The sequence below is a fragment of the Triticum urartu genome, chromosome 7, assembly GCF_003073215.2.
Source record: "Triticum urartu cultivar G1812 chromosome 7, Tu2.1, whole genome shotgun sequence".
Classification (NCBI taxonomy): Eukaryota; Viridiplantae; Streptophyta; class Magnoliopsida; order Poales; family Poaceae; genus Triticum; species Triticum urartu.
The window spans coordinates 289,906,239-289,918,941 of record NC_053028.1 but is presented as its reverse complement, the minus strand read 5'-3'; the positions used below and the strand labels follow the sequence as shown (position 1 = coordinate 289,918,941).

Genomic DNA, 12,703 nt, shown 5'->3' with positions numbered 1-12,703 from the left:
TCACCGGCATATTGAAAGATGTTGCCGATGCACGAAAGTTCATATTCATAAGTTGGATGCCGCGATTCTGTAAATTCCAAGTTTCTCCAACGGAATAACTAGTCAGCCTTTGCTCGTTAGGGCTAGCCGACATGACTTGTCCATTGAAAGATCTAGCAACATCAACATAATGGCTATTTGCATCTACGTAAGGAGATTGATGATACATGTTACCGTTGTAGATTGCAGCCGCTTGATGACGCCCGACTCGTAGCAAGAATAGGCTGGAGACTGTTCAAAGCTTTGTCCCCAGCGGAGTTGCCAAAAAGTGTGTTCGCACACGAACACGTCACCGTGTACCCTCGACGCCGGGGGTGATGCACCGCAGCTTGCGTTGAAGGAGGTCCGACCGGCAGGGCGATACGCAGGATAGCCGGCAGATGCTTTTGTAGACCCGAAGCCCCGCTTACCCGGGAGGGACCCCGTCAGGGCTCGCGGCGGCTATGGGCTGCTCCAGGTCGATTCGCTCGCCCCTAGAGCCTCGTGATTCCGCAGCCCTCCGGCATGAAGAACTAGCGAAGAACGAGAAGAAAGATACAAGGGAGAGATAAAAAGCAGATGAACATGAAAAAGTAGTAGATGTGTTTATTCGATTGGTGTTGTTCAATCAGCCATCACCCCAACATATATAAGAGGCGGCTGGACTTCCCGTACAAACAAAGGATTCATCTATGCTTTCCTTACAAAAAATTACATCAATTCACATCCTAGAGTCCTAGTTCTATTCCAACATGGATTCATTCTGAATCTGGCCCAACTTCTATCTTTCTCTTTGCGCGGGCCGCCGAGCTTGCATATGACCTCCGATCAAGACAACCCAAATATGAAACTTGTGCGTCTCGACGAGACGAACAATTCTTATGTTGAACACTTTTCCAAATAAGACCGTCTTGAATATTCTATGAAGCCATCTTTAATATCCAGTCGGACTTGGTCATGTAACGGACTGGATTGTCCGAGTCTCGTAGTGAACTTACATGCCGTATACTATCTCATATGATAATGACTCCAAAACCAAAGTTCTCCGTTTTGACGATGTGCACAACTTCCGTGTTGGTCACTTTTTCATCCGAGGTCATCTGGATTACCTTTCGAGCACATCTTCAGCTACACTCGGATCCGAACTCATCCACTCGGATATTAGAGTTTTTCGTCCGACTGGACCTTTTCACTCGGATGTTAGAGTCTTTCACTCGAAAAACAATATTTCACTCGGATGACTATAATTTCACTCAGAAGACAATCTTTCACTCGGATGACTATATTTCGCTCGGAAGGTAATATCTTACTCGAACGTCAAGTTTTCATTCCGACAGTAATCTTTTCACTCGGAATAACTTCACTCGGATGATAATTTCACTCGGATTACTATATTTTCACTCGGAAGCCAATCTTTTACTCGATCGATAAGTTTTTCACTCGACTTTTTACTCGATCGGTAGGTTTTCACTCGGATGGTAAACTTTTCACTCGGATTTCCCGACTGAAAACACAGTCTGATCTTGATTTGCCTCTCCAGGTTGCATACGACCTCGGATTGAGACAAATTTTATATGAAAAACGATCGGCTCAACGAGACAAAACTTTTTCATGTTGAAGGTTTTTCGATTCAAGGCCGTCTTGATGGCCGAATTACTCGCGCAACCTATCAGACAAGTGTGTGGCACCTCGCGCCATATTTCCGTCGAGGTTCGGTCTGCAGTGTATTGCCTCTAACTTTTGCATATGAACTCGGATTGAGATGATTTATATATTAAAATCGATTGCCTCGATGAGACGAAGACAATTCCTTAAGAGTGCTCCTTCATCCGAGGTCATCTTGAAGACGTGATTGGCCAAAAACCACTCGGAACATTGAATTATGCCACTCGGAGTATAGTTTCGGTCCGTTAGATAAGGTCAAATGAATACAACCGAAACATCAAAGTGGTTCCACTCGGCGACGTGAATCTTTTCATACTGAAAACCCGTTCACTTGAGACCATCTTCATTGCAATCTGTATCTTGCCAAAATTGGGTGTCAACACTATGTTACTACCTCCATAGTGGGTAGTAACATATTTTTTTTGAAAGATCCAGCCCTAGCTGGCATTGATTTCATTAGCAAAGAGAAGGCGGGAAACAAGTTTGATCAAGTGATCAATGGGGTGAAAATGAAGAGGTACAAGTGGCCAGCCTAACGGCTATGCTGGCACTGATAGTATCGGGATATCTCTCATGGCACATCCCCGAAGGGGTGCTCTATGCAGGCTGCTCCAGCGATCCTCCATTGCTCCATGTCGCGACGGCACGCTTCGATAATGGTGCTAGAGCACGGCATCTTACCGTGGAAGGTGCATGCATTACGCTCAAGCCATATGTGCCAGGCAATGAGTGCAAGAATTGATCTGGTGCCCTTCCTGTCTGTTGGGCTTGCCGCGTCCGTGATCAGTCTCACTCTTTCCGTCGTCGTCGTTCCGGAGCTCCAGGTAGCGTGTGCCAGGGAGTGACAGCCCCGCCATGACGCCGCCGTTGTCCAGGCCTGGATAGCAATCGGGCATTCCTAGAAAAGGTGGGAGGAGGACTCCAAGCTTCGCAGAGAGAGTTGGCATAAGTAACTGTTCTCCCAGCCGCACCACTGCAGGCGATCGTTGCACCATAGCCTGTCGAGGTGGAGCATCCACAGGAACATCTTGAGCTTCCCAGGTGCCCAGATACGCCAGACGTTTTGGAGGGGAAGGGTGCCATTGGCGCCTGGAACTGACCCGCGTAGGCGGAGCGAGCGGAGTAGCTCCTGGAGGTGGTAGCAGTCCAGCGGATTGTGTCGCTGAGGTCATTGTTTATGATGCTGCCCGCTCTCCGAATCACCCTTGCTAGCTGGAATACAGAGGGCGCAATGCTACTGGTTTCCCCATGGCGGAGATCAAGGATCCATCGCCCGTCGAGCAACGTGTCCCGGACGGACCTGTTCTTGCGGATGGAGTGGGTGAAGAGGGTGGGGTAGTCCAGCCGGAGTGGCCTGCCGTCAAGCCATGGACTTGACCAGAAGGACGCCGTCATGTCGTCCCCGATGGTGACCACCGTGTTGGCAGCGAAGAGGGCCTGGTCCGGCAGGTTGCATGGCGTGTTCGTGCCAATCCATGGCCGCTCTGGATGGGTCCAGGAGATCCAGAGCCACAGCAGACGGAGGGCGCGCGCGAATTTGTCCAGATCATGTATGCCGAGGCCTCCATGGGATTCTGGCGTGGTGACCGTGCTCCATGCTACCTTACACTTTCCTCCGGTTGCTTCTTCGTCTTGTGCCCAGAGAAAACGTCGTCTGGCTTTATCTACCTCCTTGAAAAACTTCTTTGGCACTCTCAGTACCGTGAGGGCGAACGTCGGCATGGCGGAGAGGGCGCAGCGGACGAGCACCCTACGGCCGACGATATGCATTAGTCTGCCCTTCCAACGAGCAAGGCGCGCACGAATCCTATCTAGGATGAACTGCAGGTGGACTAGACGATCCTACTGGTAGTGATTGGGAGGCCCAGGTACGTGATTGGTAGTGACGCCATAATGCCGCCAAAGTTTTGCAAGATGGAGCCAAGGTCGAGGGCGCCGCAGCTAATCGGCACTGCCGAGGATTTGGCCAGGTTGACGTGCAGGCCCGTGGCCTCGCCGAAAAGGTGCAGGATGCTGAGCAGAGCATCGACCTCCGTCCTTGTGGGGTTGATGAAGATCACGACGTCGTCGGCATACAAGCTTGTACGCATACGCATGGCCGTACCAGGCAGACGAGATAGCTGGCCCACCAAGGTTGCCGCCTCTAGAAGACGGTGCAGGGGGTCGATGCAGAGAATGAAGAGCAGCGGCGAGAGCGGATCCCCCTGCCGCAGCCCACGACGATGCATGATGGAGGCGCCCGGAGAACCATTCAGGAGGCAAGACGACGAGGATGTAGAGAGCAGAAGCGCAATCCAGTCTCGCCATCTTGCAGGGAAGCCCATTTTTTGAAGAAGTTCAAAGATATATTCCCAAGAAATGCTGTCAAATGCCTTGGCTATATCTAATTTCAGAAGCAGGGCAGGTGTCTTGCGGCGATGAAGAGCTCTGACGGCGTTTTGAAGAAACTGTCATGTATGCACTTAGAACGCTGGAAGGCAGTTTGGGTAGGCGAGATCAGTGTGCTGATGATCGGGGCCAGCCTCATGGATAGAACATTGGCGATTAGTTTGGCGATGGAGTGAATAAGGCTGATGGGCCTATAATCAGCCATACTAGTTGCCCCGTCCTTCTTCGGCAGCAGCACAATCATGGCAGAGTTTAGGGCCGCAAAATCACCCCTAGCTAAGTTGTAGAAATGATGGAAAACAACCATGATGTCATGCTTAATGAGGCTCCAGCATGATCTGTAGAAGGCGCCCGAGAATCCGTCAGGTCCAGGTGCCTTCTCAGAGGGGGATGCTTTGATCGCCTCCCAAACTTCAGCTTCCGTGAACGGGTTGTCTAGCCCAGCATTCTCAACTGATGGCAGCAGAATGGAGTCCTAGTTGATCGAGCAGGAGCGTGGTCGCCTTGTGCCGATCAGCTGAAGGAAGTGGGCGTGAGCAATGGTGGCCTTGTCTCCATGCACGGTGGCCACACCAGATTCAGTTTGCAGCGAGTGGATGTGGTTTTTGTGCCTCCGGGAGTTAGTTCTGCTTCCGGCCGCCCTCGCAACGTGCAGGTGTGCAATGGGTGATGGGCCCAGACCCCTGCGCCATAGGATTTAGACCGGCGTGCTGACCTCTCTGTTGTGCCTAGGTAGGGCTGCGACGTGTTGATCTTCCGAGGCCGGGCATGACCCAGAAAAGTGTGTCCAGCCAAATGGGATCGAGCGTGTTGGGTTATGTGGTGCACCCCTGCAGGGAAGTTAATCTATTCGAATAGCCGTGATCTTCGGTAACAGGACGACTTGGAGTTGTACCTTGACCTTATGACAACTAGAACCGGATATGTAATAAAACACACCCTTCCAAGTGCCAGATACAACCGGTGATCACTCTCTCACAGGGCGACGAGGGGAGGATCATCGGTTAGGATTATGCTATGCGATGCTACTTGGTGAACTTACCATCTACTCTCTTCTCTTGCTGCAAGATGGAGGTTACCAGAAGCGTAGTTTTCGACAAGACTAGCTATCCCCCTCTTATTCCGGCATTCTGCAGTTCAGTCCACATATGATACCCCCTTTACCATTTGATACCAATGCATACATTTGTAGTGTAGCTCCTTGCTTGCGAGTACTTTGGATGAGTACTCACGGTTGCTTTTATCCCCCTTTTCACCTTTCCTATATCCGATTGCTGCAACCAGACGTTGGAGTCCAGGAGCCCGACGCCTCCGTCGACGACGACTACTACTACTCGGGAGGTGCCTACTACTACGTGCAGCCCGCTGACGGCGACCCGGAGTAGTTTAGGAGGATCCCAGGCAGGAGGCCTGTGCCTCTTTCGATCTGTATCCCAGTTTGTGCTAGCCTTCTTAAGGCAAACTTGTTTAGCTTATGTCTATACTCAGATATTGTTGCTTCCGCTGACTCATCTATGATCGAGCTCTTGTATTCGAGCCCTCGAGGCCCCTGGCTTGTAATATGATACTTGTATGACTTATTTTATTCGTAGAGTTGTGTTGTGATATCTTCCCGTGAGTCTCTGATCTTGATCGTACACGTTTGCGTGTATGATTAGTGTACGATTGAATCGGGGGCGTCACAGCTGGAGCCCGCCACAGCCAGAGGGACCGACCACCGGGGGCTGGCGCCTGCCCTGTCCCTGGCCATCCTCAATGTGCATCGACCACGTCCCCGGGTAGACCCGCGGGAACGGGCGATCATCTTCGGACCCAGAGGACGGGATGCCGCTCTAGCCTGAGTGCGAGCAGCGAGGCGTCAGGGGCGTCCAGTCTTCAACGCGGTCGACGTGGATGAGCATGACGTTGCGTCGGACGCGTGGTGGAGGGGGGACCTCACGGCTGGGCGGCGAGAAGCCCAGCATAGCCTCGACGCGGCCGGCACCACGCGTCGCGTGCCAGATGATGTGCTTGGTGGGGATGAAGGCGGCGTCGTACACCCACACCCAGCACGCGAAGGTCCGCGTGTGGCCGCGCTTGTGCGTGCGGCTGTCGAGCCGGTCGATGATGCATTTGCCGCCGAGCACCTCCGCCGCACCGTCAACGGACCACAGGTGCATGGGCATCTTCTCGATGACGACACAAACGTGGAGGAGGAAGTCTTCATGGTCGGCGTGGACGTCCTCGTGCCACGGCTTGATGATGAAGGCGACACCATCAACGTTGATGGAGCCCAGGCGGACGGCGTTGTCCCGGTGCGCCGGCAGCTCGAAGTGGACGAGGAAGTCCTCCGGGTCGTGGCTGGTCACTCGCAGCAGGTGCACCGGGGTGCGGAGAACGGCGTCGAAGGCGCGGCCGACAGACATGGGGCTCGCCGCGTGCCGCTCAGCCGTGGAGATGAGGAGGACGGCGTGTCGGCGGAGGAGGAACATCTGATGCTCCATCTCCGGCGACTCGATCACCACCTTGTGGCCGTCCCTTGGCCGGCGCGAGGGGTCGGTGTGGCGGCAGCGGTCCATGGCCGATGCGGGCGGAGGAGGCGAGGGGAAACGGAGCCTCTCGCGGACAGGAGCACGGCTAGCAGCAGGCGCAAGACCACCACTATGGCCACGCCGGATTTGAGGGCAGTCCTTGGCGATGTGGCCCGGCAGCTTGCACTCGATGCAGTGTATGGGATCTCTACAATCGACGCGGCGGTGCTTGGAGCTGAGGCATCGGAAGCAGAGCCCCCTGGGGCTCTTTCATAAACTGATTTAAAGATCAGTTAGTCCACCATAGTTTTTCTTTACGAAAAGATAATGAGATGGCTCCCTGTGCTCTGATTGATTTTTTGTATTATGATCTATCTAGGAGCAATGAACGCCTTAAGAAGGCCGCGCGGGCAGCGTCCGCATTGAAGGAGAGGCGCTGGCCTCGGGGACGCCGCGAGCGCGCGGGGGAGGCATGGGCGCGCGCGACGGCGCGGCGCGCGTTGCGGGACAGGACCGACGTCCATCCATCAGCTTGGCCGGGAGAGGAATGGTCGGTGCGGGGGGAGGGGCAGACCACGATGGATTTTAGGCGGAGCGGCTCCATTGGGCGATCCCTGCTAATATCCGGCGTGGATAGTGCGGCAGCGGCCCCAGAGCACCCCCCCCCCGGAGCAGAAGGCGCGGCGGAGAACCGGGGTTGACAGCAGGAGGGCTGGGGGGCGGCGGAGGGACCGGATCCGCGGACGGACCGCCGGACGGACGCAGATCTGGGACGGAGGCGGGTTGGCCCCATCCTTCGCTGCCGCGTGAGCTGGAGCGTGCAGAGCCGCGGGAGTGCACCGAGCGTCCGCGCCCCATGGATTCGGGAGGGTGGCGCCGGTGGCCAAGCGGCCAGCGACGGGGAAGGTGGCCGCCGCGGCCGGAGTGGCCGACGGCGCAGGGGGAGGGGAAGGGGAGAGACGTTTCCCGGCGTAAGTGGAATGTGATGTTTGCCGGGTGGTAACGTATGAGTGGTATCATGAAAGAGTTTATTTATTAGGCTACAGACTCATTATGCTTTGAAATGTGTGATGTTACAGTAACTACTCTCTCCTTATTAATTAGCTGTCACATAAGCAATCTTGTATTGAAATGTGTGATGTTACTAGTTAAGTTATTCTCATTGTGACTAGTCTAACATAAGCTGGACATCAGATTTGTGTTGTCGAGACGGCGCGGCTCATCTTGTTGGCCACCTCGGTTTTCGCCTATATAGCCCAGAGAGCGCGCCGGTTAACTCGCAAGGAGGCAGAAGCACCAAGTATCGTCTCCTCGGTCGGGCAGTTGACTGGTAGCTGCCGCATTGCATTCGTGGTACCGATACCGCACCCTACTGGCAGTGGCAGGCCACATATTTTCCTTTTCAGACCGGTCCAGTCCAGTGTTGACTCTCTTGGCATACAGGACAGGAGAGATCATCGATCATCGATCGATGGCTTCCTGTGCTGGCGGTGGCGATGAGCCGCTGACGGACGCGCTGCTGGCGAGGGCGGGCAGCGGCGACAAGGATGACCTGGAGGAGATCCACAGCGTGTCGGCGTTCCTGCGCTGCGCGGCGGAGGAGAACCGGCGGCTGTGGTGCCTGGCCGGCCCGGCCATCTTCACGTCGCTGGCGCAGTACTCGCTGGGCGCCATCACGCAGGTCGCCGCCGGCCACCTCACCACGCTGGAGCTGGACGCCGTCTCCACCGAGAACTCCGTCGTCGCCGGGCTCGCCTTCGGGATCATGTACGGCATGGGGAGCGCGCTGGAGACGCTGTGCGGGCAGGCCTACGGCGCCAAGAAGCTCCCCATGCTCGGCGTCTACCTGCAGCGTTCCTGGCTGCTGCTCACCGCCACGGCCGTCTGCATGCTCCCACTCTACCTCTTCGCCACCCCGATCCTCAGGTTCTTCCACCAGGACGACCAGATCGCCGTCATGGCCGGCCGCTTCTCGCTCTACATGGTCCCGCAGCTCTTCGCGTACGCGCTCAACTTCCCCATCCAGAAGTTCCTGCAGGCGCAGAGCAAGCTGATGGCCATGGCGGCAGTGTCGGCGGCGGCGCTGGTGCTCCACGTCGCGCTCACCTGGTTCCTCGTGGTGCCCATGCGGATGGGCCTCGTCGGCCTCGCCGTCGCGCTTAACGCGTCGTGGTGGTTCGTGGTGCTCGGCCAGCTCGCCTACATCGTCATGGGTTACTGCCCCGGCGCATGGAACGGCTTCGAGTTGGACTCCCTCGCCTTCACCGAGCTCTTCAGCTTCGCCCGCCTCTCCATCGGCTCAGCAATCATGATCTGGTACGTGCATTTCGTACAGCTACCTACTTATGGTCCAATGAACTGCCATGAACTGTTGTAATTAATCACCTATGTTCCCGCTCTTTAGCTTGGAGTTCTGGTTCTACATGTTCCTGATCGTGATCGTGGGCAACCTTCCCAACGCTCAGGTCGCCGTCGCCGCGGTCTCCATCTGGTGAGCTAGCTAGCTGTTATAATTTCCACTTTCCAAGCTGAGCAAAACGGTAGCTAGCTTTAGTAAAGAGTAAATAGTAGTATAGTAGCACTGACATGTTGCGATTTGTGGATGTGGCACATTGGCTGCCGCGTGCAGCACCAACCTGTTCGGGTGGCAGATCATGGTGTTCTTCGGATTCAATGCAGCCATCAGGTAATCTCATCAATCAATCAACCAATCTGCATCAAAACACATTCATGCCTGCGCGTTAATCCAATCTTTGGAGCAGCGTGAGGGTGTCGAACGAGCTGGGCGCGGGGCGTCCGCGGGCGGCGAGGTTTGCGATCGCGGTGGTGCTCATGTCGTCCGTGGCCATCGGGGTGGCATTCTTCGTGGCCGTCCTGCTCCTCCGCGACGTCTACGGCGCGCCCTTCACGGAGAGCCCCGAGGTGGTGCACGCCGTGGCCAGCCTGGGCGTCGTCTTCGCCTTCACGCTGCTGCTCAACAGCGTCCAGCCCGTGCTGTCCGGCGTGGCCGTCGGCGCCGGGTGGCAGTGGCTGGTGGCCTACATCAACCTGGGGTGCTACTACGGGGTCGGCATCCCGGTCGGGTACATGATCGCCTTCCCGCTGCGCCGCGGGATTCAGGTACGCGCTCCGCTCCGTGCATGCATGTCTTTGTTCGTTTTGTTTTGAACCGACCGTGGTTGCTTGACTTTGGATGGGATGCAACAGGGGATGTGGGGCGGCATGCTCACCGGGGTGGGCCTGCAGACGGTGATCCTGATCGCGATCACCATGCGCACCAACTGGAACAAGGAGGTGAGCGATCCTGGTTTGACTGCTGGGTTTCAGCCCCGGGCAAAACGAGACAAGTCCTGATACTACCATCTTTTTTTATCTGAAACTCACGCTTAAACTACCATCTTGGAATGTGTTTGGCACTTGGCAGGCAAGCGAGGCGAGCTCCAGGATACGGCAGTGGGGTGGTGGCGGTGGTGCATCGCCCAGGATCCCGGACAGCTTCTAGCGCCTCTGCCTGTTTCTTGGTGGCCAACCGAATTATTTAAATCATGTGCGTGTTAGGCGAGCTATAACCAAAACTGGTCCCGTGGGCAGTCCCTCTTGTCCCGTTTGTGTTTTCTTGTCGACAACACGCAACACCGCAAGGTCCTTGCGCCGTGTTATGAATGAAGACGGAAAAGGAAAAGGTTCCAGGAGATCCCCGTGATGTGGTTTGGTTTGGCCTTCTCCTTTTCTTTTTGGAAGCTCGATCGGTGAGGTTTGCAATGAGTTTGTTCTGGCCATGTAGTACGTCGTGTGACAGTGTGCCCAGCTGGCTCTGTCTCGTCCGAGCCTCTTTTTTTTTCTGACGCTTGAGAAACTCCAAGACTACCCGGCGCTTGGTTTGCCGGTTGGGCCCATACGCAACCCTTGTTTATGCATTTGCAGCGACATTAATAAGACGGATCTCGTTTGTGCTACGGCGCAACAAGGGGATGTAGCTTAGATGGTAGAGCGCTCGCTTAGCATGCGAGAGGTACGGGGATCGATGCCCCGCATCTCCATCTGTTTTTTCGTAGTTTTATTTCCTGGGATTTCAGATCTCAGAGTTCCATAATGGTCAACCGCCCGATCGTGCTTACCCGTGCTGTTCGCCATGGCCACGCCGGCCTGAGCAAACCACCAGGCCACGCGCAAAGATCACCGCCGGTCGAATGGTAGGGCGGCGCGACCACGTTGTTTTGTGTGTTGCTGGTGTACTATTGGCAGTTTGGCACACGCGCCTCAGGCCGTATCGCCTCCTCAATGCTCGACCTTGCAGGAACGCACGGCGTTGCCGGTGTTAGGCCAACTCCAACGGGCTGAGTCCGTTTGTTGCTAAACGAACACAAAGTACGGTCCAATTGTATGGGAGCAGATGGTATTGATTCATTTTTTGTCCAAATTTAGGCCATATTTACGTTAAAACGGACAACGCGTAGACAGACACGACGCGGGCCCTTGTCCTTCCTTGATCTGCTCGTCGATGACACAGATTTTCCTTTTCTCTTCCCCTGCTCCTCCCTCAGCCTTCCGCCATCGTCGCTGCCACTCGTCGACACCCATTTTCCACGCCATGCCATAGCCAGCCCACGTTCTCGTTTCCGAGGACTTTTCTCTCAGCGTTCGTGGCTCTTTGTTGCTGCAGCCGGTGTGAGAGAAGCTACGGCCGCCGACGACGCCCATCAACCCCAACACCTTTCGGCAGACGCTGTATAGCCGGAGGGCGCCACCCACCAATGCCAACCTTGCCTTGCTGCCCATGAGGGGAATTAGCAGAGGAAGTTGCTGATATATACAAAACCAACTGGCCTTGGCCCATCAATGCTCTGGATGAATGGTCCTTCTTAATTAAATTCCCACCAGAAATTGATGTTGCCACTGTTGCAGGTTACCCTTGCTTTGGACTGAAGAAAGACAATGTCATTGTTAATGTGGAGGTCTGGAAAGGTAATGCAGAAGCAGAAAAGGAGCTGCAAAATGTCTGAATCAGAATCAAGAAGATGAACCCCAAGTGGTGTGAATGGAATATGCTTGATCAGATCACTTCCACCCTATGAGTGTTACTGGATGTTGACTGGCAGCATAACTTCAAGACGTTCTATGAATCTGTTAGAGTGAAGATCTCCTGCAAAGATCCCGCAAGAATCCCTGCTGAAAGGCTATTTGGGATCAAAGGAAAAATTTACAGACTCCTGATTGAGGTTGAACCAAACCCACATGAGGTGGAGGTGGTGACAGCAACCATCCCCCCATAGACACAAACACTTCCTTGGAAACCAGGTCGAGAGACAGTGCTTCTACTGGGGGAAGATCTCAGCAAGACTCTAGGACTGACTCAGAATCTGGCTCTCTCACTGGACAGGGTAACACTAATCATAGAACGCAGCCTTCAGGGCACCAAAACTCCCAGGAGAGAGGCGCTCCTACCTCCTTGCTCAAGAATCAACTCCCAGAGACACAAAATCGGCTCAGGATGGATATGTTGGAATAACTCCTTAACACTGAACAGGGGGACTCGGTGGGTTTCAATCTGCTGAGGGAGATGGAACTAGCTGAAGATGATGAGATTTTATCTGAAGATGGAACAGAAGACCACGACTCTGCTGCTGGGCCTGAACAGCCAGACCTGGAGATGTGTTATGACACAAACTTCCCTGCTTTGGAGGTGGCGAAGGAGAACAAGAAATGGGGGCCAGTTCAAGTGATACGTCTCCAACGTATCTATAATTTTTGATTGCTCCATACTATATCATCTACTGTTTTGGACATTATTGGGATTTATTATCCACTTTTATATTATTTTTGGGACTAACCTATTAACCGGAGGCCCAACCCAGAATTGCTGGTTTTTTGCCTGTTTTAGGGTTTCGAAGAAAAGGAATATCAAACGGAGTCCAAACGGAATGAAACCTTCAGGAACGTGATTTTCTCATCGGATAAGACTCAGAAGACTTGGACCCTACGTCAAGACACGTAACAGGAGGGCACAAGGTAGGGGGGCGCGCCCACCCCCACCAGGCGCGCCCTCCACCCTCGTGGGCCCCCTGTTGCTCCACCCACCTACTTCTTCCTCCTATATATACCCACGTACCCCCAAACGATCA

The 12,703-nt window shown here is 54.5% G+C and overlaps 1 protein-coding gene and 1 non-coding gene across 2 annotated transcripts; both read left to right on the top strand.

The window, feature by feature from the left end:
• The first annotated feature begins 7,797 nt into the window (after positions 1-7,797).
• On the top strand, positions 7,798-10,273 carry LOC125524814 (protein DETOXIFICATION 33-like). The gene is made up of 7 exons (XM_048689842.1): positions 7,798-7,934; positions 8,025-8,897; positions 8,986-9,072; positions 9,211-9,267; positions 9,344-9,701; positions 9,789-9,875; positions 10,006-10,273. The coding sequence occupies exons 2-7, from the start codon at positions 8,053-8,055 to the stop codon at positions 10,081-10,083; spliced, it is 1,512 nt and encodes a 503-aa protein (XP_048545799.1). The 5' UTR covers positions 7,798-7,934; positions 8,025-8,052; the 3' UTR covers positions 10,084-10,273.
• A 275-nt stretch (positions 10,274-10,548) lies between these two features.
• TRNAA-AGC lies at positions 10,549-10,621 on the top strand. Its single transcript has one exon. It is a non-coding gene; the product is annotated as a tRNA-Ala (tRNA).
• Positions 10,622-12,703: the final 2,082 nt, after the last annotated feature.

Bases quoted from the DNA above. Each gene is read 5' to 3' on its own strand.
- LOC125524814 (XM_048689842.1), top strand. From the start codon at position 8,053: ATGGCTTCCTGTGCTGGCGGTGGCGATGAGCCGCTGACGGACGCGCTG. The intron at 9,702-9,788 runs GTACGCGCTCCG...GGGATGCAACAG, and splicing joins CGCTGCGCCGCGGGATTCAG to GGGATGTGGGGCGGCATGCT. The intron at 9,876-10,005 runs GTGAGCGATCCT...GGCACTTGGCAG, and splicing joins GCACCAACTGGAACAAGGAG to GCAAGCGAGGCGAGCTCCAG.